General features: G+C 44.4%; 3 protein-coding genes across 3 annotated transcripts; all 3 read left to right on the plus strand.

Moving 5' to 3' along the window:
* The first annotated feature begins 60 nt into the window (after positions 1 to 60).
* On the plus strand, positions 61 to 9,245 carry LOC135486106 (poly [ADP-ribose] polymerase tankyrase-2-like). Its single transcript, XM_064768632.1, has 2 exons — positions 61 to 142; positions 4,447 to 9,245. Exon 2 carries the CDS (start codon positions 4,455 to 4,457, stop codon positions 8,631 to 8,633), a length of 4,179 nt encoding a protein of 1,392 aa, XP_064624702.1. The 5' UTR covers positions 61 to 142; positions 4,447 to 4,454; the 3' UTR covers positions 8,634 to 9,245.
* Positions 63 to 3,280, plus strand: LOC135486107 (RNA-binding protein Ro60-like). Its single transcript, XM_064768634.1, has 2 exons — positions 63 to 474; positions 807 to 3,280. The coding sequence occupies exons 1-2, from the start codon at positions 392 to 394 to the stop codon at positions 2,434 to 2,436; spliced, it is 1,713 nt and encodes a 570-aa protein (XP_064624704.1). The 5' UTR covers positions 63 to 391; the 3' UTR covers positions 2,437 to 3,280.
* Positions 9,246 to 20,648: 11,403 nt separating the features above from the next.
* On the plus strand, positions 20,649 to 23,276 carry LOC135486390 (uncharacterized). Its single transcript, XM_064769153.1, has 5 exons — positions 20,649 to 20,758; positions 21,391 to 21,734; positions 22,045 to 22,198; positions 22,601 to 22,899; positions 23,037 to 23,276. The coding sequence occupies exons 1-5, from the start codon at positions 20,707 to 20,709 to the stop codon at positions 23,202 to 23,204; spliced, it is 1,017 nt and encodes a 338-aa protein (XP_064625223.1). The 5' UTR covers positions 20,649 to 20,706; the 3' UTR covers positions 23,205 to 23,276.
* The last annotated feature ends 3,069 nt before the right edge of the window (positions 23,277 to 26,345 follow it).

The raw sequence follows: 26,345 nt of genomic DNA on the forward strand, positions 1-26,345 counted from the left end.
GCTGAATGTAGTACCTTTTTGAGTTCAGATTTTTCTCGTCAGGTGCCGTCGCGGCTTTGGAATGTTGAGACTCGATTTCATAATCATATTGCAACCCAATTTTGCTGTCTAAGCACAAAAAAGGCTGAATTTGCAAGATGTGGTAAGTTAGAAGATGCTAACGTTCAGGATACGTATTTTTCAGCTATAAAGGCTCGATTTCGCCACAGAGCTGTCACTTTTGGGCCGGTCACTTGCCTGAGGACAGTTGCTAGTGAGTTACATTTACTAAGGCAATACATTGTTGCCAACTCTTGTGGAAGTTAAGTGGGGCCAGCTAATAAAGAGGATCTCCTTCGTTTGTGGTGCTTTCCAAGTCGTCTAGGTGTGAACCATCATCTTTGACACCACCATGTTGAGAAACTTCAAAGACGGTGTTATGTCCTTCCTGGGCGCGTCGAGCGAGGCTGATGGGACAAAATCTGGGAGTGACAGGTAAATAATCGATTCTCTAACAACGGTTAATGGTCATACCCCCTTTTCTAAAACAACTGGGTTTAGAATGAAATGCACATGATGCGCCAGTGAGGCCTCATTTTGAATTCAGCGGTGAGTTCATGTTTAAGGAAATAATACGTCACTGCTGGTATTGGTTGTCTCACCAAAACCGCTAATTAAAAGCAATTGGCCCCATCATTTTCCTAGTTGAGGGCAATTTGCGTTCTTTCAAGATAATTTGTCTTTTTGTTTGTTTCCCCATGTTTCTCATTTTTTAGGATCTGATCGAATTTATGCATTTTCCTAATCTCTTGATTGTCTTTCTTCAGTGACTCAGCCATGGAGCCTGTACCCCAGTCCGAGCCCACGGAAGCATCCCAGGTTCCTAACAGTGCTGGCGGCTTCTCTTGGCAGGTTAGCGATTTGGACCAGCTCCGTCGATTTCTTGTCCTTGGATGCGAGGGTGGGACGTACTATGCCTGTGAAAAGGACCTGAAGGATATGAACGTTGCTGTGATCGACAAAATGATAAAAGAAAATCGTGGCATTGAAGTTGTAGGGTTGGTCAAACAGTACAGTGTTGAGGGTAGGACCGCTAAGCAGGACTCTATATTGCTTGCCCTTGCTATATGTACGCGCCAAGATGACAAGGCGACGAAGTCTGCCGCATATGCTGCCTTGCCCGAGATCTGTCGCATCCCGACACATCTGTTTCAGTTCATAGAGTATGCAGAGAAAAAGAGTAAAGATGGTACAGGATGGGGGCGTGCACATCGCAAAGCAATCTGCAAATGGTACAACAGCTTTAAAAAGAATCCCAAACGTCTTGCTATGCATGTCACTAAGTATCGTAACAGGAATGGTTGGACGCACAGAGACGTATTCCGTCTTTCCCACCCAAAACCAGAATCTGATGCAATAGGCTCTATCGTCAAATACGTCATCAAGGGCCTAGAAACTGCCAAAAAGGACTATTCTAGTGATACCAGTGCTGAGGATACCATTGCTGTACTAGAATTCCTCAGTGCTGTTGAGAAGGCCAAAGATTCAAATTCTGAAGATGAGGTAGTTGAACTGATCAAAAAGTTTGGACTTGTACGAGAACATGTTCCCACAGCATTGTTGAATTCTGTCAGTGTGTGGGGTGCCTTATTGAAGGACATGCCCATGACAGCTTTGATTAGAAACCTCAATAAAATGACTGCTGTCGGTTTAGTCGGTATTGGCAGGGAGGAGACTAAATTGGTAACAGACAAGCTTCTCAACCAGGATCTGTTGAAGAAGGCCAGAATTCATCCTCTCAATGTGTTGGTTGCAATGAATACATACAAAAGGGGGAGTGGGGAGAAGGGCAAACTAACATGGTTACCTGATCAAAGTATTGTAAGCTCATTAGAAGAAGCTTTCTATCTGTCCTTCAAGTTTGTCGAGCCAACAAACAAGCGCCATCTACTGGCTGTTGATGTGAGTGGGTCGATGAGTTGTGCAATCTCGGGAACTGTCGGCATTTCATGTGCCACTGCCTCCGCATGTCTTTCGATGGTCACTGCTCGCACCGAGTCCAACTTTGAGGTTGTTGCCTTCTCTCATAAGCTGACAAGCGTCAACATAACACAACGCATGACCCTGAACCAGGTGACAAAAACATTTAATAGAATACGGATGGGGGGAACAGACTGTGCCCTTCCGATGACTTGGGCTGCACAAAATAAGAAGAAGTTCGATGTGTTTGTAGTCTACACTGATAGTGAGACTTGGTTTGGGAATATCCACCCAGCAGAGGCTCTGCGCCAGTACCGCATCAAGAGTGGGATTTGGGATGCAAAGTTGATTGTTTGTGGCATGGCGGCTAATCAATTCACAATCGCTGATCCTTCTGACCCAGGTATGCTTGACATGGTCGGGTTCGACTCTGCTGGCCCAGAGATTATGCGCAACTTCACACTTGGCCAATTGTAAGTGCAGTTGAGAAGAAAACTTGACTGATGTAGTCATATGATGAACTATTAAAAGCACAATGTATCTACTTAAACTATTACTAATGTGATGCGAGGGCATGTATGTAAATTCTTGCTGTTCACACTTGGGTAGTAATAACCAGTTGTAAATACATGTATGATCCCAAAACAATGTATGTAGCAATAGCCTGTGCTGCCACATGTAGTTGTACAAGTCGATATTGTATTAATTTGTAACTTTTATAATATTAATTAAACAATTAGTTACTGCTAGAGCCATCTGGAAGCTTATACTCACGCATGTGTTGACACTTTATTGACTGAGGACTGATCCTTCCTATTGTTTTTTTTAGTCCTATACGTTTTCATGTTATTATCATTATATTGGTAGACAGTACTGTAACCTACATGGTATTTAGAGTGTTAAAATGTCTCAATGATATACATGTATATGCATGGTGTTGAAGTTGAAGTAAACTTCTGTTTTCATGCATTGATGTGCACCCCAGTCCATCAACAGCAGTCTCAAATTTTAAATACATTTATGCAACTTATACATATAAAAAAAGAGGTATGTTGCTTGATTATTGTATAAGGGGATGTATTAAAAGATTTAAAATAAGGGAGTTGAAGGTGCTTTTTTAGTATAATTTTGCAATTTTTACTCCTTGTAGTGTGAGTAATACGATTATACAGTATATAAACACTGTAGTGTGATATTCTAGAAATGTATTTATTTTACAGTTTTTACATTGTGTTGTGTATGTAACATTCTCTTGTAGTTATATTTGCATGAGAATGATTTGAAATCCCAGATCAATAATAAACCAGTTCGTAGATTATAATTCTGTCTTCTCTGTTTCTTGTACCACTAAATGATGCAAGGGCTGAATCTGAGATGCAACTACCTGGTCATAAGACCTGCAGCTTGTGGGTAAGCTGCGATACAACACAGTGGTGATGTGTTGCACGAGTATGCCACAGTTCCCAAGTGTAGCATCTTGGTTTGGATTCTTCAAAGTCATGAGGCCAAACACTGGCACAAATTTGGGTGGTGATGCCCCAGCCTGTGCTATCACTAGACTGGTCCACGAGACTACTCACAGAGACTAGGTTGTGACACCGTCTCGACTAACATGTCTGAAAGACTTCCATTTCGTATGGTACTGGCAAGAACTAATTCTTGGTACTGGTTGTGGCGCAGTCTCCAGGGGAGCAATCGCAGTCAATCCATCATTTGATTGACAAATTGAGGGATCAATATTGCAATGCATGATTATTCAGTCACCTCCAAGCTATTGTCTCAAATGCCGAGCTAGCATATGTATCTTGAACCTATACTCGTAAATGAGCCAAGGTTGTGATGCAGTCTTGACAACTGTATTCACAATGTTTCATAAGACATGAGCAGCACCCCAGTTTCAGTGCTTCCTCCATAGTATTATAATCAGACAGGAGAGCGATATGACAAACTAATGCCACTGCAAATGTTTGAAATGTCCTGGGATTGAGTATCTCGAGGACAAGGTATTCTATGATGCCCTTTAAAGCTATGAGGTATTGAAGATCATGCAATAAGAAAAGACATACACTTTTCGACAGGTGACATTAAGACTGCAAAACCCCTGTCTCATATTCTCTGTCTTAGTTTAAGATTACGTCGAGATGGCTCCTGGCTGCGTTTACAGCAAATATCATGGCTGTATATTATTTCCATTCTCTTCGACTCCGCAACGATTGTCGCATGCGATCATGATCGCATGTTGAAACGATTTTAATCACTTGTTTGCGGGGCGCCTCAGGTAGACTTTTCACCTTCATTCTCTGGTTGTGACTTTGTCCTCACCACGGAATCTCTCCATGCAACGCAACAGTGATAAGGATGAATTGTCTTGCCTTTTTGAAACAACAGGGGCCTGCCGAAGGAGCAGGAAATCACAGGTCACTGGCCATGAAAAGTTACTTTTAATTGCGTGGCAGAGAAGGCTAAATCTCTTCTTCTTTATTCCAGCTTTGAGAATGCTTGAGAAACGTCTTCGCGGTGCTGCCAAGTCTGGTCGGCTGGCCCTGGTCAAAGGTCTCCTTCCGGTTGTCCGGGACGTGAACAGTAGAGATGAAAATGGGAGGTCCGCCCTGTGGTGGGCAGCAAGAAACGGACACTCAAATGTTGTGACGTCATTGGTGAGAAAAGGAGCAGACGTCAATGCAAAAGATACAGACAAGTGGTCGCCATTGTTCGCAGCAATTGATGCCAGACATCTTGATGTTGTGAAAATATTGGTAGGTTACGGGGCGGATTTGGAAGCTGAAGATGACGGGGACAATTCTGCGGCTAACTTTGCTGCAGGACACGGCCTTTCAGATATATTGGAGTTTCTCCTCACTGCTGGCGCTAATCTGGAGCATTCGAATAGTACGTTGGACACGCCCTTGATATGTGCTGCGATAGATGGTCATAGAGATGTGGTCAATATGCTGTTGAATATGAAGGCTAATATCAAAGCCCAGAACCAAAATGGATACAGCTGTTTGCATTGCGCAGTGACTAAATCGCATTGTGATGTTGTTTCTCTGCTAATCGCAAAAGGAGCTGATATAGAATGTAAAGACAATGGTTTGTGTACACCTTTGGGACTTGCTAGTCTCATGGGAAACACGGGGCTAGCTCGCATCTTACTCGAAGCTGGATGTTACGTAAATAGCGATGACGTGGACGGCAACACTGTTTTGGGTAAAGCAGTGATCGAAGGACATAAAGACTTGGTTGAATTACTCCTTCAATTTGGCGCTGATTTCGCAGAACGGAACATGGATGGTTACCGGAGCTTGCATTTAGCGGCGATTCAAGGTTACAGGGAGATTGCAGAGATTTTGATCGACGCAGGGGCGGATTTCGATGGTCTTGATCCGCGTGATCGAAGTCCATTGATGTGCGCGTCAATGAATGGACATCATGATGTGATGAAATTGTTGATGGACCTGGGTGCACATCTAGACCACAGGGACGAACACGGCAACGCTTCTCTGCACTATGCCGCTTTGAATGGACTACCTGAAATTGCCAAAACATTGATAGGTGCTGGGGCCGACATCGAGACAGGAAATATGATGGGAAGCTCTCCCCTCTGCTGTGCAGCAATTTGTGGGGAGACAGCTGTTGCAGAAGTGCTAATCGAAGCTAGGGCCTGCTTAGAACATCGGGACAGAAGTGTGACGGCATATCCAATCGAATGCCCCGACTCTCATGAACTAACATCCGAATATGTAGGGGGCACAACTCCCCTTGCCTCTGCCGCCTTTGGTGGACACGTCGACGTATGTAAGCTCCTCCTAGAGGCAGGTGCGAATGTTACCAAAGTGGACGAGTTCGGACATTTCCCTTTAGAGCTTTCTATCCGAGGTGGAAAGATAGAAACTATCGAACTACTCCTGAATGTTGCTCTGGACCAATGTAGTCGTGATACGCCTTTTGAATTTCAAAGGCTGGTAAACGAGGCAGTGAAATACGGTTATAAAAATGTCCTGGAGCTGTTGGTACAGAAAGGAGCTGATGTTGAGTTGAAGGATCAGGTGAATCAGTCAATACTAAATCTTTCCTCTGTCCAAGGTCACGTCAACATTGCAGAGTACCTTATTGACATCGGCGCTGACATTAGCACAAGGGATCTCTTAGACAATACTCCCTTGTTGCATGCCTCTTTTTTCGGACACCTTTCAGTTGTGGAGTTACTTACCAGCAAAGGTGCGGACACGAACGCCGTAAATAAAGAAGGGAGAGACGCCCTTTTCTGTGCTGCTCAAAATGGCCATTCCGACGTTGTCAGATTTCTAGCGCAATTGGGAATGAACGTGAACAAAACTGATAATGTGGGTTGGTGTCCGTTAGGAGCTGCGGTGGGGCGCGGTCATCTCGAATGCGTCAAGGAGCTAGTGCAACTCGGGGCCAGACTTGACTTTAGGACGACGGACGATATAAACAGTGGACTCCTGCACGTTGCGGCTTATGCAGGTTTGGTAGACATCTATCAGTTCTTACGAATTGTCGGTCTCAAACAGGAGAAAGATTCCGAAGGAAGGCTACCAGTAGACTGTTTCCCGTTTCATGACATCATTGACTATTCTGTTTTAGATGTCGACGAATCTGACCTATCAGTATTCCAATTTGGGAGAAGTGACTCAGAGGCGTCATTTCGTCATATAATTCCAGAAGTGAACTTGTCCGATTTAGCAAACCTAAGAGGTATCGGCAATGTCACATCCATTCCGATTGGCGCCACCGAGAAGGTCAATACATTCGTTGATAACTTTGTTGGGGAACGAGAGGATATCCATCAAAGGTGCGGCAGCTCCGCAGAAGGGACTAAGGTTGGCCTGCCAGACGAGGTAGATTATATGTTAAAGGATTGCATAGCAACTGTGGAAGCTAACTGTCTGATTGAATATGGCGATGGGTATGTGGGCATCGATTTGGAGCGCGGACAAAACCGAGTGAAGACAAATTCCAAGTACTCTGGCGACGATCTTGACCTGCTCTCCATTGAGTCCGAACACGAAACCGATTGGAATGACTATGTTGTAGAAACTGCAGACGAATTTGATCTCGATATGCAAAACCAAGGGAAGAAAAAATCTAAATACTCTTGTGACCTGCTCTCCAGTGAGTCTAGACACGAAACCGATTGGAATGACTATGCTGTAGAAACTGTAGACGAAATTGATCTCGATACTCAAGACCAAGGGAAGACAAAATCGAAATACTCTTGCGACGCTGATGGACTGCTGTCCTGCGAGTCCAAGCAAGAAACCCATAGCAATGACTATGCTGTAGATACTGGAGAAGAAATTGATCTACGGAAACAAAACGAAGGAAAGACAAAGTCTAAGCACTCTCCCAGGGCACTTGGAATGCTCTCCAGTAAGTCCAGGCACGTAATGCATCCGAATGACTTTGTTGTAGAGACTGGGAAAGTATCTAACACCGGCCTCAATCCGAACGAGATGGATCTTTCAAGACAAAATCAAGGAAAGACAAAATCTAAGTACCCTATCAGCGCACTTGGATGTCTCTTTAGAAAGTCCAGACACGAAAACCGTTCTAATTACTTTGCTGTTCCGAACGAGGCGGATCTTGCGAGACATGACGAACTGATAAAATCTTGGCACCCCATGTACTCTTGCAGTGTACTTGGACTGCTCTCCAGTAAGTCCAGACATGAGACCCATTGGAATGACTTTATTGATCGGATGTATAACGAGGAAGTTGTGGTGTCCTTACCTCGAGCTGTCCTGGGTGGCGGTAATGCCAGTACGCCCATGTCGATTCGTTGGCAGCAAAGTCCGCCTCGGACTGGAAGTATCATCGTTTCCATTGACTTGGTACCAGTTCTCTCTATTTCTGATTGGCCTAACGATTTCATTCAGAAAACATGGCTGATGAACAGCCGGACTCTGCGTGGAAGCGGTTACAAGGTTGTCATGAAGCCCCCACATGAGGAGAGTGATATGGGGAAGCGTCTAGGGGAGGAGTTGCGGGTGCAGCTCTGGCGGATTTCGTTTCCTCATTTGGAAGTCGCTCATATCTCAAGTTTGGAGTCTCGGGTCAAGGATGTATACGTCACAGCCAAGTGCTTGAGAAACCCCGCCGTATGCCGCATTGTTCTCAGAGACAGCGATGGCAAACTACAATTTGTCAATAAGTATCTCACGAGTTACATGTTGAAAACTGTCTTTATGCACAACGTGGAGGCGTTCCTAAGCAAGAATTTGAGTCTAGCAGAAATGCTGATGGTATTGTTCAGTCAGTTGGAGGATCATTTATCAAAGAGGTTCATTCCTCTGTTCTGGGTTCCTAGGATCAACCTTTTGGAAGGTCTGAACATCGATGTTGAAAAAGCACACCAAGTGGCAAAACTCATGACGTCATTTGTGCGAGAAATGGTTTTGAGAGATGGGAAATATCCACGAATAACCGATGACGCCAGTCGGCTGAAGGATCTTGGGCGGACTCTGAAAGTCTTGACGAAGCAGATCGAGTTTATTGATAAGCAAATTGCTGATGCGTCAGCACAAAATCAAAGCGAAGAAGATCAGATGCAACTTATTAAGATGAAGGAGATGTCCACTGAATGTAAGGCGACGGCGATCCAACTGAAGCAAGAGGTTGATAGTGCGGAGAAGCAAGGAACAACGCCGGTGTAACCGATAAACAAGTCCCAAAGAACTCGTGTCATCACCGCCATACAGTTTTGTTTGCGTCCATAATTATTACCGTGAAAAACTGAAGACATTTCCTTTGCAATTAAAGTATTACCTGTCTGCCCAAAGACATTTTCTTATCCTCCTCTAAAGTTCCCGCAAACGAGTAATTTCTATCGCGGCGACGAAATAAACAAAGCTTATTGGACGTATCCATAACAGTGGTTACATAATCAATAGTCATTTGCTCATGGCTTCGTGGCAGGTCGCAGCGATAGTAATCGCTTCAGCGACGGAATTTCGTTCAGGGAACTTCAACGCACGTTGGTCGTCTCAGTCTCCTATCTGATACGAACATTCAGTTGAATTAGGTGTGCACCGTAAGACAAAAATACGCGCGGCTTATGCGATTGACACATTAGAGAGTTTTTGCAAATCCCCGAAACGCAAACGTGAACGCCTATTTCATTGTTGACTTCCTGATAATGAAGACGAACAATGGGATATACGTTCACTTTGACATTTCGGGGGCTTTGCGAAAGCTTCCTAACTCCCCGTAATCTCAAAACATAACATGTTCATTTCTTCTTGCGTGATAAATGAACAAAATAAAAGACTGAGTAAATTCATTTTATGTTTTTCAAATATATTATTGGTGTTAATAAATAAATATTTTCTGATTCTATACGACTCGTTCTTATACATATTACTTATCTGTATTTGGGCCCAAGGATTATCACAACGTTGACCACATCAGGAAGGTTTGTAGTGCCCCACCCCGCACACTACAAACGCACGCACTCATGGCTACGTGGCAGTCGCAGTGATAGTACACGTAATCGTATGTTTGCGGATCGCTTAAACGACGACAGAACAGATACACTTCATTATATAAGGGTAAGGCAGGTTTAGACTGTGCCTGACGGAACTTACCATAAGACGAACATTACAAAATTGCATAACGTTGACGCCAAACTTCACATTCGTCCGTCGCTATAGCGCATGACGGACAAGGCCTTCGTTGGTAACGCAGCGCAAGATAACGATATTGTGAACGAGCGCATTGATGAGATCATCCTATAACCAATGCGGTGAAAAATATGGGTGCCTATCGATGAGGCTGGAAGGGTTTAGGCGGCCCGTTTGGCATTCTTGGTGGATAGTGGAACCGATTACCATGTTCGCGCTGGTTGTTACCCTGTACTGGACGCTGGGGAGGTGGCCCGTTGAATCTATAGACGTTTTGGAATCCCGGGGGTGGTGGCCCTCTGCTCCAAGAGTTCGGGTGTCTCATCTGTGGCGGCGGAGGTCGTGCTGGTGGCCCCTGCATTAGGGGCTTGTTCATGTTGGGAGGTGCCACTGACACGTCGCACGGAATCCTTGGCGTTGTTGGTCTTAACGCGCCGAATGCACTCGGTCTTTCATTTTTTGTTATAGACTGTCTTTGTTGTTCCTCATTCTGACCTTGGTTTGGCAACTGCCACTTGTTCGGACGTCCATTGAATACGTTGCTCTGACGAAACGTGTGGTTGTCTGGATGTCCAGCATCTAGGGAAGGTACATTATGTAACGTCGGTCTCACATCTTGTAGCCTTGGAGTTGAAGTTCTCAAGAATGAAGTATGTTTGTTGTCCACGCTGCTATCATTAGGCACATTGGGTGTTGTTTTTGATACGTATTTGCCGTTCTTAAGTATGAATATTTCTCCTAGGGTTCCTCCACTTGCTGTATTTGATACCTTAGCGTCACTGATCTTGTTTTGTTTTGCTTGACTTGGATTGGGTATGTCCGTTGTGTTCATTCTAGCAGTCGTGACGTATCTCGCTCCAGTGTCATTCCCCCAAGCCATTGGGCTCGTACCGTTTACAATATTGCTGTACGTAATCTTCTCTTGAACCGCCTTACGGTCATCTTTGACACGACTTGCTTCTACAGCTTCTTTTCGTTGAAGTTCCATCGCTTCCTTTTCCGAAGGCTTGTCCAATTCATTGCAGCAAATAATCCTCTCCGAGTTTTTGTTGTCTCCGGGCACCACTGTCTCCTCTGTCGGCTCGACAGTCCGCGACTCCTCATTTCTTTCATCAACCACTGTCCACCTCTCCTTCTCCACATCGACCATCTCCACGTCATCATCGCCATTTTGATCACCTTCGTTGTTCCAATCTCTGTAATTTGCGCTATACCACTTGAACTTATTTCGGACACCCCTCTTCCAATGGAATGGGCGCCTGTTATTGTACTCCGTCTCAAGACACGCCCTCCGGTAAGTGTAAGACCCTCTTCCCCTGGGTGCCGGACCACCTCGAACAAACGCCCTGCCCACAAAACGTCTACCGCGGTAGCCGCAACGTCCTTGGTAGGGCGATGTCTCATGTTCATCCTCTTGTTTCACTTCGGCCGCAAGCTGATGTACCATGTACTTGAAGTGGTCAGCAGGGGTGTAGTGACCGTGAACCTTGACCGGGGCTGCGTTGCCCGACTGGCCAGATCCAGTAGATTCGGTGTCCTTACTATCATGTCGCTGTCGCTGGTTAGAATTTGGTAATGGAGCCTTGACAAAGTTGACAGTCTCTTTCCAGAACCTTTGCCGATCCTCACGCATGTTGTGTCTTTCGTCCCTCTTGTTCGCGTCGTCCCGCGCTTCGGTCGGGGCGTATTCCTGTTTCGACACTTCCGTCCTGACTGGCGGCGGTCGGGCCTTTTTATGAAAAAAAGAAGGTGTACATCCACGTATTTAGATATCTTCGAGTGAATAATACTTGCTTCAAATATCGGCTTTGCCGATGAGGAAACGCCGACATAAAAGGAACGTGGTGCTGTTCACTCCGGTAGTGAAACGGGCAACGGTATTTCGGAAAATCATTTGAGAAAATTGAGGGCCAGGTCGCGGAGTGGTTTAGACATCCGACGTTCTCCTATAAATGTCTCTGTCCCCCTCTTTGGATGAGCAACGCAATATCTGTCGAGCTGCGGAATTGAACCTACCGTACCCTGACATGGTCATGCATTTGATGATCAGGATCAGGATCAACAGACGTTCACCGATCGGGCGGCCCGTTAGCTCTATACCGGTTATGCCAGTAGACTCATTTTATACCCGATTTTGCGTTTGCATTTAAACAGCACTTGACAGCGGGGTGTACTGTGATGACGTCACGAGTACAAGGTTACCTTTTGTTTGCTTGGCAGCCTCTGGTCACTTGTAACTCGGGATGGAATGACGTGGATGTCTGTCGAAGCGGCGCTGCAAAGATAATTCAAGCACATTGTCATGTGCTTGGTCTCTCTAGCCACTCTCTAATAGGGTTCCTCTTGCAAGCCTAACTATGGTCCCTTTAACAAAATGGTTGTTTTTTCCGAGGAACAGGCAACTTCGAGGAAAAGGCAACACATCGCACAAATAGATAACTATTGCGATAGAGACCAGAAACCAACCACAGGACGCCATCCAAGGAGACGAATCCAATTATTGCCTGCTCAAAAGGCGGACGGTCAAAGCGTCAAGCGTCAAGCGTAAATACGATTTTACTCACCTTTCTTTGCTGGACCGCTTTCCATCTCGAGACGATGAGGAGGACGTCGCCCGCATTTTTGCCGTCTGTGAACTGGAACTAGAGAATCAAAGTTGTGAGTGCGGCTGTGGCCGGGAGCGACTGTATGTATTTGGTCAACAATCAAACGTTTACCGTGAACCGCCTATACCAGTATAAGTTCTTAGCCGACAGTATACTCACCAGGTTGTCCGAATAGTCCGAAATCGAAGAGGGCGATGGCATGTTACTCATGGCGGATGGATTGGTGGGTGTATACCGACGCTATAATTCGCCACATAGACACATCATACAATAATGTAACCGCCTCATCACACTATACTCTGGGTCCGTCGCTGCCGGGATGGATCTATTCTTCTGAACTTAAAATGACTTTTTACCCAAAGCTCTTAGCGTCAACGACCTACCAGTAAAGATCTGGATCCGATGCCGACTTCCATGCTGGGGCATCCATGTTCGGTATCCAGTTGTAAGTGTCCTTCCATTTAGTCCTGGCCTCGTCCAACTCGAGATCCGCGCAGGCCGCCAAAGTATCGGTCAACTGGGAGCCCGTCGGCGTGTCTGACATCAGCGGGGACTGATTTGGCGTGGGGTTTCTATTTGCGGTTATAGTGTGATTCAAAGGCGTATCCGTCCTTGGTGGCCACATTCGCCTTGTTGGTGGGCCGATAGGACCTGGTCCGTTTTGTCTTGCCGTCTGCTCCCTCTCCTGATCTAAGTGTATCGTCTGCTCTCTTTGATCAAACAGCCAAAGAAACTTCACCTCATCCCGCAGTAATGGCGCCACAATTCTCTCCATCTTTTTATCATTTTCATCATAGTGAAGCGGCAGGTTCTCTAACCTTGAGAGGTCAAGGCCATACCCGTGACCTTGACCTTTGACGTCAGACCAGTGATGGAGAGGATTCGAGTGTTGACGAGATTGAAGAGCGCGAAGGAAGAGTCGATACTGTAGAGTGTGCTGCTCCAACATACCGCTGATGTCGCTGGTGGCCAAAAAGAGATTATCATCTGTGAACCGCCGCTTCTCAGTGCTAACGCTCTTCTTCTCTCGCCAGGATTGTAATCCGTCGAAACCTCTGGGTACGAACAAGAGTAAAGCCGGTGTACATGTAAAAGTTTTAAATGTCCCAGGATAGAGTGTCGGGGGGGGCACAGAAATCTATAGTGCGTTGTTATATAGTCACTGGCCCACAATAATCGGGGCCACTTTAATCACTTAGGGATTTAAGGCTGAGATTTTGTGATACAACTTTACTTACATTCTTGGATCAAATGGGTTGTTGTAGTAGAAATTTGCCTCCGGTCTGCCGCGCTTCCTCGCTGGTCCGATGCATCTGACGTCATCCAAGTAAGCGCTAGAAATCTACCAGTGGTACAGTCGTATTTTCAATTTTGAAAAAAACGTGAATCAGTCAATACGAGGCATGAAGCCCACGACTGCGACATACATGTATGATCATAATCAATGCACTGAGCGGCAAAAAGATACTTTCCCCTAAATTTTGGTAGCACAGCATATTTGTTAAACTGTGGTTTCAAACAACCTATAATTTGTTCCATTATGACAGACCACTCTAAAATACCTTACGAGATGCTATTGCGAGAAGTGTAAAGTAACATATGACGTTGCTAAAACTCACCTTGTCCTGATCCGGATGGAGATGTTGATGAGGCGGAGAATCGGCGAAGTAAAACGGAGAACAAAATTCTTCACTGAATAGGAAATGATTACATGCATAAAGTCAAAATGGTATTTGATAGGAATGAACAGAAACAAATAAACCATCAAACCGGCCAGAAAAGCTTCAAGTAGCACGTATTAATTTTTTTCGATTCGCGAAAATTATATATTAAAAATTACGATATTCACGATATTTATTTGGCCGCGGCTATTCTTACGACGATCCCTAATGCATTTTACATACAAATTACTGGTTATTCTTACGACGATCATTTTCACCTTTTTGGGCCTTAATCCTAACCCTGACGCTCACCCTGACCCTCCTAGCGCCAACCCTAACCCTAACCCTTACTTTACACTAGTCTTATCTCCCTAGATCCTCAGTTTAATCTCTGAAATCGCATAAATCCTAAGTTACGACTAGTCGTAAGAATAGCCACTTTGTATTTATTTTGGCGGACTACGAAGTTTCTTTTGGTTTTTCCAATCAAATAGCCGTAAATTTTCACGAGCGTTTTATTTACAGATTTCGCAAATAACCTGTTCGTTGTATAATACTCACTCCAAAACTTCTCTGATCTTATGGTAAATACTTTCGCCCTCTTTATCCGACCTTGATTTCTCGTCATGCTCATCCTTCATTTTCGTCTTGATAAAATCCATGTACGCATCAACCCCTGGGAGCAGAAACGTTTCGATTTCAGACGATTCTGAGTTCTTTCTTCCATTCTTGCCGTTAACATGATTGAGTTGACAATCAATTTCCTTTGTCCTTGATAAAATTTTGGAAATGACCATGTCCAGTCGGTCCGGGTTGTTCCATTTCCAATATTTATTATCCGCAAGGTAAACCAACTTTTCCAAGGGATCTTCGAAAGGTTCATTTCGAAAATTACAAAAGCGATTTGCAAAGTCTGCGTATTGTGGAACATCCTCCATTAATAAAGCAGCCATTCTTCAACAAAAACCTGTGATTCATCCTAATTTATAAGGTTGAAAAGTCCTCGAGATGTCTTCAAAGACCACGTGTCGATTTTCTTCTCATCAGCTGTCAGACGTCACGACGTCATCAGCAGTTTATTATTGCGCTTGAATCTGTGTTGACCAACCACGCCCACCAATTACGTCACGCCAGGCAACGTGGTCTTTACGCGCCAAACCGCGTACCGGGGAATGAAGGTAATGGGTTCTATTCAATAAAAAATACACTTCTTCACGGACGGGAGGGAGGAAGGGAGGTTCAGACCGAGCATACCAATGTAACAACTCAGTCGGGCTTTGTACAACAGACAAAGATAGAATGCTACAGGATAAAAATTCAACAAAATTTGCGCGGCTGTCGTTGTCTGTCCTTTCGCGTTGTTTATAACTTTTCTGAAAGATGCAGCGTTGGATGTTTCTGACAACCCTGCGTAGCCAACAAAGCTGACCAACGAGTAAAACGAGTAAACGTTTAATAACACGAAATAATGCAAGAGTGCACCTGCTGCTGAGCCAACCTGGCTGAGCACACAGACGGATGTCCATTGGCTTAAGAAGGTGCCTCGCAGTAAGGCATGGAAGGGTCTAACCGCGGTCGTCATCGGGATGCAGGAGCTGCGCCAGTTCAGCAGCCGTTGGGCGACATGTCGGATCCGCACTCGCGCACCGAAGGACCACATGATCCAATCCAAGGTTAAATGCCTTGTTCAATTTCTCGAGCAATCTCCCTAAAGCATAAACGTCTGTCTTAAACGAGACCGGTTGTCCCATGACCTTCTCTGGAGCGTACTGAGGATAGCGTTGTTTAAAGTCCTCCATCATATTCAAAGGCAAGGTCATTGGAAAAAAGTTATTCTTCGGGCAGCAAGCAATGCCAAAATCTATGTAAATAGGCTGCCAGTGCCCCCTTCCCTCGTCGTAATGCAAGAGAACATTGTCACTTTTTATATCATTAAGAATGATACCTCTCTCATGGACCCAGCTGAGTGATCTGGCTAGATGGTATGGCAGTGTCTTCCAATCCTTACGTCTTATCAAACACGGGTCGCCCTTGGAAATGTTGTACTTATCCACCGATACAGTATCACCAAATCGACTCCGGGTCCTTCTCAATCCAGGGTTTGAGATGTATTCCATGACTAACCCAGTCTCGTGGAAAATATGATTCGACTGAAGCAGACAGACGCCAAGAAATCCAGGTGTGGCATGCGTACAGCTCAAGTGGTTCAGAACCTGACATTCTTTGGCTACATCGCCACAATTTAGGTACTTTTTCAGGAACAGCTTCACTGCAACTGGGGTTTCGCCGTGCAGGAGGCCAACGAACACAACTCCGAATGCCCCCTGTCCGATCTTAATGCACTGAGTACTATCCTCATACGTGGCGAACAGTAAGTCACTCCCACAGATAAGGGCGTCAGACCACGAAACATTGGCAAAGTCTCTGGATGCATTTTTGGTAAGGAGGTTCACTAACTCGTTTCGATCTCTGTTGCAAAGTGTCTCTATTGGCGGTGGGTTAGAGTGAGAGAATAAAAGCATTGGCAGGTTGAACTTGTTCCGCAATGCAGGATTGTATTCAATAGCTTGCACTTCCGAATTCCCCACAGCGGTATCATCACATGGCTGTTGGGTGGTTGTTCCTTTTAGCTTCTTAGCCGTAGATCGTTTGGCTTTGAATCGTCTACTTTTGGTTCCTGGAAGAGGTATAAGCGGTGACTCATATATTTCCTTTGGGGTCTGTGTCTCCAGATCTCCCAGTATAACATTATCTGTTACCCGTGGCTGTTGTTGATTCCCTGAAAGGTCTGCCTTGATGCGATCCACTGCTGTTGCTGTTGAGTAGATTCCTGTACGACTGGTTGCATTTGCAGCGACTAGATGAGGTGGTCGTTGTGAAGACACTGCAGCAGATGATACTTGGATACAACGTGGAGAACACGGTGCAGAATGTTGTCTTTTGAGTGCAGTAATTGGCAACTGGGTCGCCCTGGGGTTTCGTTTCTTTGGCGGCAAATTATGTCCTCGAAAGTTAACATTATCACTGGAACTCTGAGAGGAAGCTATGGATTTTTCGGTTTTCGATTTCCTTATAACGGTGGATGAATGAGGTCGACAGTTCTTTGGTTCCGCACATCGTAAATTTTTTCTTTTCGCGGAGGCGTTCTGAAGGCCATCCTGGGCTTTCATGATGGTGTCATCGTTGTAGCTGACAGGTTTGGAAGCGGGCAATACGTGAACAATATTGGCAATGGTAGCTTGGGCGGGCAATACGTGAACAATATTGACACTGGTAGTTTGGGCGGGCAATACGTGAACAATATTGGCACTGGTAGTTTGGGTGACAGCTCCGAGACTGGAGAAAGGCTCTTGGTGACTGCTCTCTTCCGTCCATGCTTCTATCTCGCACGTTATTGGAGGCGTTTGCGGAAGGGCATCAGGAGGAGCGAACTCCATCATCGGTTCGGTTTCGCAAGCATCACGAAATTCACTTGGGGAAGATGCAACATGTGATCCGCTGCGTGAAGTTTCGGTGGCTTGATCGTCTGCGACGGGAAGAACAGACTCCCCACTAAAAAAATCACCAGGCTCTCCAGTGCATGACGTAGCTGATTTTGAATTACTGAAGTCCAGGGGACTACTGTCCATCATGGAGTCAACAGATGGATCGAACCCAAGGCTGATAGACGTTTGTGATGAAACACTTTCAAACATTGTCCTATCGGCGTTGGCTGGACTCTTTTCTTGTTTTTGTGGCAGCTCGATAACGTAGACGGAAGTGATGACGTCATCGTTGTTGTTCAAAGTTGGATGACTGAAACCAGCGGCTGGAGGTGTTTCACCTGAGAGTAAAAAAATATATTCAGCGCAAAAGATGGCATAGAGCTTCATTTTGACCAGAGAAAAACTCGTACTTATTCCGGATATAAATATATCTAGCCATGAATAGGTCAAGAATGATCAACTTTCAAGATTTAGTTAATCAAAACCGATCGCTTTGTTTTGATGGCATTCAGGTACCCGTCTTATTCCTGACACGCCCAGAGAGGTTGAGCATCCTTCGGACTCTCACTCCGAGTTCATTTTCGAGGCACCACCGTGCTCATGTCGATGCATAGCACCAAGGACGTCGACCTAAGCGGTTATAAGCATAAACAAAGCAGCAGGATCTTTGCGTTTCTGGTGTACTTTTTGAAGAAGTTCCAGTTTCAATTACCTTTGTAAAAGACGCCGGAGAACAAGTTATTGTTGGTGTCAAATGAAGATTTTGATCTACATCTATTGATGATTCCTGCAACAGAAAAAAAACATTATAGTGCGATAAATCAAGAATATTTGGAGAACAAAGTTGTTTCCTTCTTCTGCGTGATTATTGGCCATCAAGTTTTAATTAAATAAAGAGAGTATCATAACCATGAGAGCCAGGATGTTTTTGCGTGTGGCATCGTCATCCCTAAAGTCACTTGGATCTCAGTGTCTTAGCTGAGCATGGAGCCAAAACTAACCTCGATTTGAGAAAGTTTGGGACAGAGCGTAAACGGCATGAACCGTTGAGGCATTCCGAGGTCACAGTTCGAACTCGAACGACCACCTTACAACACTTTACAGCAACTTGAAGGATCGTTTAACCAAACACCTTCAGGGGCAAGAGATCGCCTTACTTTCAGTGGGTCTTACCTTTCAAAAATTGCCGGATTCCTGACCAACATCCGAAACAGCAGATCGCATCCTCATACTCATCATCGGCGTCACGGACATGGCACTGGCCCGCAGATTCCTGAAGTGGTACGAAGGTATTAGTTTTGTGGCATTTTGATAAATAAAAAGATTGGCCTAATACACAAAGACAAAAAGCAACGGCTATTATGCCGATGTAGAAGTAGAAAATGTCACTCAGGAAAAAGTGTCCGGCCCTATGGTATTCTGACAGATTATGGTACCGGTATACGGTTCTAGTATAAAGACCATGACAGTCAGTAGCTCAGAGATTTAAACGGATAATATAGTAGTCCTTTTGTTCCCCGGACATTCTATCAAGTGATAATTCGATCTTCCACACCGGCACTTAGTAATGAAGTCACGTAACCTCAGGCTGAGCTACTCCGAAAAATCCACAGTTGAACAGAAGGTGCATTACAACTCCAAAATTGTTACTGCCTCCGGCAACTGCCAAGTGTTTTAGATCTTACATTGCTAACGTAGACACAGGGAACATCAACACAACATAATGACATAGTCCACTTATTGATATTGAAGAACAAATGGTGTATTGCACGAAATGTGCTAAACACAGTCATTCACACTTTGTCGAGCACGCGTGGGGTGTCATCATTCTTGGTGACGACCGTATTGCGTTTCCGCAATATATTGGCGTGATAAATAACAAAAAGACAATGCTTTTCTCTTATTAGCAAACAAAATCGTGCATAAAACTATGCTACGTTCTATAATAATACTGCATTCTGGTTCAATAGTTTTAATGGCAAAAAATAGCGTTTGGATCAGTCTTCTTTTCGTCATCAGTGGCAGATTCATAGGAAGGGATACTCTGATAAGGAGAACGTCCGAACACCCCACATTTAAATAAAATAGAGTAAAAAAATAAAGTAGAGTAAGAGTATTAATGTTCCTTAGTCAAGAGTTGGTCCCGTCAGAATCCTCCAAGATAAAACCAGCAGAAAGTCACGACAAAAAATTGAAAATGTTGCTAATGCCCCGAACCTACCTGAGTCCAGGTATTTATGCCTCGGAAGAAAGAGCCTCCGGATTCCCCCTCAGAGTCGTTATCTGACATAATGTTGATAAAAAGCAAGATTTATTACGATTTAGAACAGGCTTGTATTCAAACGTGGATATTTCCAGCGACGAAAAAATACGATTGATGATTTCCCTCGCAACGTCTATGACATCTCACAATCGCGCAGTCCTCCACAAATCTAATGACGTCACGCCGCCACTCTAGAACGTCCACCAAACTGATGACGTCATCGAGTTTTCCAAAATAACGTTGTTTCGAAGTAAAGAATGATGTCATGATGTTTTTTTCGGACAGGTAGAATCCTTCTTAAAACGTTCAGAGGACCGCGCCGAAATGCAGTGGGCTTCTGACTGCGCGCCTTTGTTTTATGCAGCTGCATGGTTTGCACTGAAATTCTGTCCTCACATTTGCCATCGCCTTCTTTCCGAGGATCGGTTATAAACGAATCTTCTTTATGTTTACATGACCTCAAAGGGACGTGTATGTATCATCATGTTTCGTCATTATGTGTAGCTGACAAACAATGTATCGCAATGATATTGATATTTATTTATTTTCATTGCTAGGCCTAATTAATGTCCAAGTTTCAAATATTGTACATGTATTCTGTTAGCACTCATGTAGGTATAAGTAATATACCAACACACAGTATCAAATGTGTCACAGTGGTATTTCGGATATCGTCAATGGAATTAACAGAAATACAGAAAAACTACAGAAACATTATCTATACGTTTAACAGTTAGGAAGTTGAGGATTTCAACCTCTCCACCGTTTTTGTCGAATTCAGATCCTAAAATGGTCCCTCTCGCAGTCTCTATCTCCATATGTGATATATATTCTTATAACAATATTTACAGATACTCGGAGGAAGACAGCTGGGAATATGATACCAATGAGATAAATCAAGGCAACATGACTCATCAATTTCTGATGTCCAAAAATTAGTTTTGAACGATATCTATGAACAGATAACTCCGTTGTTAATCATCGACAGATAGTTAGAATCATCAATTTCGCACGAAATAGACCTAGTTGTGTGTGTACCAATCATAAAGCAGGTATCTCGTCCTCTGCCGTATCAAAAACTGCTTGCTCGCCATGGCATTCGGATGGTTTCTTGTCCTTGTGTTCGTCTCGTCGACATTTGCGGGTACGTAATGCGGAAAATATATCGAATGTTATCCTTCCCCCCCCCCCCCCTTATTCCGTGAACGCATCATTGCTTGCACTTTCGGCTAAAGTCAATCTTTTAGGTTTTATGATGCCGAACCGTTCTATCAAATTCATAAGGCAATGAACCGCTCATCTTTGGTTAGGATCATTAAGTGTGATCGTTCATTTCGTTCCATCGGTGTCTTTTTAAGCTGAGACACCAAAATATTTCAGCCAGGAACCTATCATCATATACACCCATATTTTTTTAATTGAACACGAATGGTACATAAAAAAGAAAACCATACCGGTTCTGTAGTTGGTTCACGGAGATTGTACTAGTAATTTTGTATTGGGGATGCCCTATAGTGTGAGAACAAGACTCTATCGCAGGCAGCATCCAAACGAGTAAACATCTGTCCTTCAAAGCAAACTGTGTTATCTTTATCTGGAGAAATATATTGCTTTGCCATCATCAGCTGCCATTTTCATTGATTCGCAAACAAAGAAGAACAAGCTCGGTAAGTTTCATGGCTCTGAAGCTTAGGATGTGGATCCTGTGGCGGGATTGGAGAATGATTTCTCCTGGCAAATGCGAACATCACTTCTATATTTATTTTTCACCATAAGGACAAGTATGTGAATACGGATTCGTGCGCTACATTGGTCCACTGGAGGAAGATGGTGAAGAGTTCGGTGTCCCGGATCTGGTGACGTCATCCATCCGTTTGCAGAATGTTGACGGGGGTAAAGCAATTCCAAATGATTTGCTGGTCGCTGGTCGGAGATTGACCTTTACCCAAGAGGATTGGAAAGCAGCCGGGAATTATGCCTCCTTCGTCTTCAAAATTTATCGTGAGACTGACGAGATCAGCGCGGTCAAGGCCGTCAGGGTGAGAGTGGGAACTCCTCAAGAGCAAGAGTTCACAATCTCTATCAGTGAGGATGGCGTCTCTTGGGAAAGAATCGAGGTAGTAAGTACAAAAACGTGTGGGGCAGCCTCTTTCAACTAAGGAAACGAACCTATAAACAACCTGTTACCTTACAGCCATAACTTGTTTAACATCTCCAACGCCTAATAACCTGTAATCCGTTCCTGGTGAAACACTCAGAAATTGAAATGCCCCAAAGCGTTTACAAGGGACGGTGCCACGTTTTTGAGTGTTTCCGCTGTCTTAAGATAGAGATGGCGGATAGACATAAATTAGTTGATGACGTCTAGTAGATGCCTATCATCAAACAAGATCAGATCTTAACCTCATCACATTTCTTATGATTTCTCAGTTTTCTGACAGCGTGAGGCTACGCTTAGCTACCGGCTGCGGCAATTTTCGTACATGTGACGGTCGAGCTGGGCGGTACATTAAATTGGAAGTGAAGGGAGAGAAAGTGCCAGTCATTGAAAGCGTCGGTATCCTAGCCTGTCAGGCATTTAAAGGTAAGACAACACTTTCGAGCGATCACGAGCATAGCATAGTTTCTTGCCGTCGATTGACCTGTCCAAGTACAATCGATCCCGTAAGCTGTCATGAAACGATATGTCCAAGTGTAATCGATCCCGTCGGCTGACCTGAAACGATATATCCAAGTGTAATGGATACCGTCGTTTGACTTGAAACGATATGTCCAAGTGCAATCGATCCCGTAAGCTGTAATGAAACGATATGTCCAAGTGCAATCGATCCCGTCGGCTGACCTGAAACGATATATCCAAGTGTAATGGATACTGTCGTTTGACTTGAAACGATATGTCCAAGTGCAATCGATCCCAGAGACGATATCCAACTGCATTCTGAAGCGTTCCCAGGAAGAAATAATGATTACATTATCTTATGTTCAGGTGCACTGAGTCCAACCATATGGGGTACCTGCCGCTTTTACCGCCCCGCACCCAATGACGTCAAACTCTCCACCAATGTCAAGTTGAGTACAGGTTCCATCAGTGACATCATGCGGCATGGAACCGTCACCTTTGACCCGAAGAACTGGGAGGTCAAGAAAGGTGACGCCTACATAGAGTTCCATTTCGCGCGGCAGCTCTTACTGAGGATCATAAGCGTACATACCACTGGGGTGAAGTATGCCACGCTTTACGCCAAGGATATGGAGGGTGATGAGTATGTCAAGTCTATACGTCAGGTAAGTAAGTGTAAATTAAAGGGACATCTGGTTTTTCCTACAAATAGTCTTCCAGGAGGACCGTGACTTCTTCAAACAGTCTAATTGAAGAAGAAAAAACTATTTTGTTGATTAATCAGAACTTTGCCTCGTTTCAGCCGTTTACAACCTGGGATGGAGGTATCGCCATCCGCCTACCTGATGCCGACATGAAGGATGTGCAATGTTCAGGTTTAGCCGGGAGGTACTTCAAGCTAGAGCTTCACGGGGAAGAAGGCACAGTACCGACTGTTGGTAAAGCCTCCCTCAAGGTAGCGAGACCATAGGTGGTCTATCTTGTGAATTAGCTGTACCAGTAGACAACAATGACAAATAAAGCAAAGTAGATTCTGATTGTACCATTGTGTTGTTTTATCCTTGCTACAAGTACTTTACACATAAATCATCACAATATTCACAATAAATCATCGAAAAAATAACTTGAAGTTAAACGAAAATAAATGTAATACTTGCTGTGTTCATATATATATACACTCACTGTTATCGACCTGTTTCGACCTGTTTTAAATAGGGAAGCTGACTAGCTTTGGTACAGTAACCTTGACTGCTAGTCCAGGCGACATCCCGAGACCCCTCAGTGTCACATGGTACTGTACAGGTCACCTAAAAAGCCCGGTATGTTACTCTAAGAGGTTCACACTTCCTCAATCGCCAAGCCTTGACATGGGTAACGGTTACCGAGTGATACTTGCAACACCGTGTGTGCTACCTCGGACTAGATAACTTTTGCTCCGCAGCAAATGTTAGCGGCTATCCTCTCATTGGGAGGATTGACACTTCATATCTCAGGATGGGTCGTCTCTATCTATCGATACTCAAAAATTAAGTTATCTCTATTTTCCTTTCCATATGAATTTAGTCCTGGGTTGTTTGCAAATTGACAACACCACTTACCAATACTGCTTTTGAAGTCGGCGCGACGAGACCATGCTTATTACATGTATATACTCTATGCTGCTTTATCTTCTGAACACACAGCACATTCTAAAAACTTCCAACGAGTCCTGACGAAACTTTCTCCCTCCACCTAAGAAATATATGTAGAAATTAATTCCAAAATTAAAATTCCACAGCTCGGAAAACAGCCACCATTCAAACCAGTAGCGCGTGTACCAATAGCTGTCATTCATATCATATTTGATGAACAGATCACCAACTCTCTTTGGAATAGAGCAGATAAGATAGGCGAGTGACGTCATAAGAAGCAACACAGTCAAATTGGCCTCGGCGGGTTTTTTGACCGGCTTCCTTTCCATTTTCTTTCGTGCGGTCGCCGCCCGACGAACGTTGACAACAATGATTGTATTGCAGACGATAAGAATTACAAATGGCCCGGCTGTACCGACGATAAGTTGATAAACATCCAACAGAGTCTCCACCCACTTTGCTCCTGGCGTATCCCGCAGAAGGTTACCATTCGGGGGATCAGGGAGTTTGTAGCTGAAGAACTTCTGGACGTTGATGATGACCTGCGACAGGCCCGTGACAACAATGACCTTGACCGCCCGCGAGGCCGTACAGAGGGTGGTCGCCTTGAGCGGGTAGGTGACCGCAATGGCACGATCTATGCTCATCTCGGCCAGGAACAGACCAGAGGTCAGCGCGAATGTGTCCGTCCCATACCAAATAAAACTAGAATGGGAAAATATGTGTTGAAGTGCAGAGACTTTGTACAGGTGTTGACAGAACGACTTTAACGTGTCGAGGAAATACGTCAGCTTTAAGGCCCGTGTACACTAGCAAAATATTAGCAACATTTTTACATTTGTACACGTGTAGATCATAGGTAATTTCAAACCAAGTGTCAAGGCCAACGCTTAATACGTTAACTTAATTTGGCGTTCGTCTCTTTCAATCCTCAGTTAAGTTAACGTCAGCGTTAGTGACAAAACTTGTTTTTTGAACAATCGGTTGTTCAAAGCCTGATTAGTTTAGTCACCGCTCCTAAACTTAGAGCGGAACCCTTGGGGTCACTCCGCTTAAACTTGGCGGCACCCCATTACGAAACCAAACTTATGTCGCGCTAACTTAGCGGTGACATTTTAGCGGCACCTTATCATCATTAGGATAACGGTTGAACAACCGGGCCCTGAGACTACCAAGCGCCCTATAGTTGGTTAGCACGGACTTCTCTTTGGTGTATAAGCCAGTCGTAGTGTAGCTCAACACCGATATCACAGCCCTGCAGTTTACAGAAAATCTACAGAAAGCAGTGTGCAGTGCTTGCCCACCTTAAAAATCCTAAGTTTGCTACGAGTCCTTTTCCGAGTCCATGAAACACCAGTACTTTATAGGCCATAATCGTGATGAGGACGAAAGAGTCCACAACGGCCAAGCCAGCCATGTAGATACACGTTCCGATTCGACGATTCCCCTTCTTCAGCGTGACAAACAGAGACATGATATTCCCCGGGATGCCGATGACCATGGTAAAGATCTGAAACCACTTGGTCAAGACCTCAGTCCCCAATTGCATCCAGGCATAGGACTGGTCGTCCAGTGGCGTGAAGATGATTTCTAACGGCTCCGTAGATGATTGAGACTCTCCGGAAAAATTTTTGTTGTACATGTACATCTTTCAAAGTTTCCTAGTGGTAAACAGTGATGACACTAGAAATAGGGGAGTATATTCAAGTGCCAATACCTGTCAATTCACGTTGGCATAATGAATCGACTAAAATCAGCACCTGAAATGCTCTTCCTAAACTTGAACTTTTAGGGGCGATCGCAACTACGAGATCATGAGATGGCACATCTGGCCGGCGGTATCTTCTTTAAATGCCGCTATTTAGAGAGCGTTTGACGCACAAGGCCTTTGCTATTTTATGGCGCTGCCAAAGAACAGAGGTCTTGGGCGTCGCACTCTATATAACGGTTGTCTTTTTTTACCGTTGTCCAGTTTTTTACTTGTTATCATTTTTACCTGTTGCCATTTTACCTGTAGCTTTTATCCCTTGTTGCCTGTTTTACCCGCCGGGCCTTTCTTTACCGTATATTAGTAACCTCTTTTACCGTCGCCTTGTTCACCTAGGATCACTGGCAAAACCCAGGAGCAATTGATGAACATCCAAGTACCGCAGTTCCTGAACTGCTGGCTCTCTGTTTCCCCGGCAACAGCGAAACTGTTGTCGATATATACATGCATGCATGTTTATAAGAGCAGCCACCACTGACCAATTTCATTGGCTTGTTTGCTCGGTGTCATTTGATAGGCATATAGGCTATAAATGTACCAGAAGTTTCGTATCTATCAAATTTCAAACTAGTAATTGTAATGGTGATTTGTAATGATATACACATTATATACGTCGTGTTAGCTTTCCTTTTTGTAGCACCCACTCCATTATTGTCGCGCTCTTCACGATGATGTTTTTCTTCTTCCTGATTCAATACTGAATGACATACGA

The sequence above is a fragment of the Lineus longissimus genome, chromosome 4 (genome assembly GCF_910592395.1).
Source record: "Lineus longissimus chromosome 4, tnLinLong1.2, whole genome shotgun sequence".
In the NCBI taxonomy this organism is placed as follows: Eukaryota; Metazoa; Nemertea; class Pilidiophora; order Heteronemertea; family Lineidae; genus Lineus; species Lineus longissimus.

Excerpts from the sequence above, each read along its gene's own strand:
- LOC135486390 (XM_064769153.1), top strand. The coding sequence starts at position 20,707 with ATGGCATTCGGATGGTTTCTTGTCCTTGTGTTCGTCTCGTCGACATTT. Across the intron at positions 20,759-21,390 it reads CGTCTCGTCGACATTTGCGG|GACAAGTATGTGAATACGGA; the intron begins GTACGTAATGCG and ends TTTCACCATAAG. Across the intron at positions 22,199-22,600 it reads AGCCTGTCAGGCATTTAAAG|GTGCACTGAGTCCAACCATA; the intron begins GTAAGACAACAC and ends TCTTATGTTCAG.
- LOC135486106 (XM_064768632.1), top strand. The coding sequence starts at position 4,455 with ATGCTTGAGAAACGTCTTCGCGGTGCTGCCAAGTCTGGTCGGCTGGCC.
- LOC135486107 (XM_064768634.1), top strand. The coding sequence starts at position 392 with ATGTTGAGAAACTTCAAAGACGGTGTTATGTCCTTCCTGGGCGCGTCG. Across the intron at positions 475-806 it reads ACAAAATCTGGGAGTGACAG|TGACTCAGCCATGGAGCCTG; the intron begins GTAAATAATCGA and ends GTCTTTCTTCAG.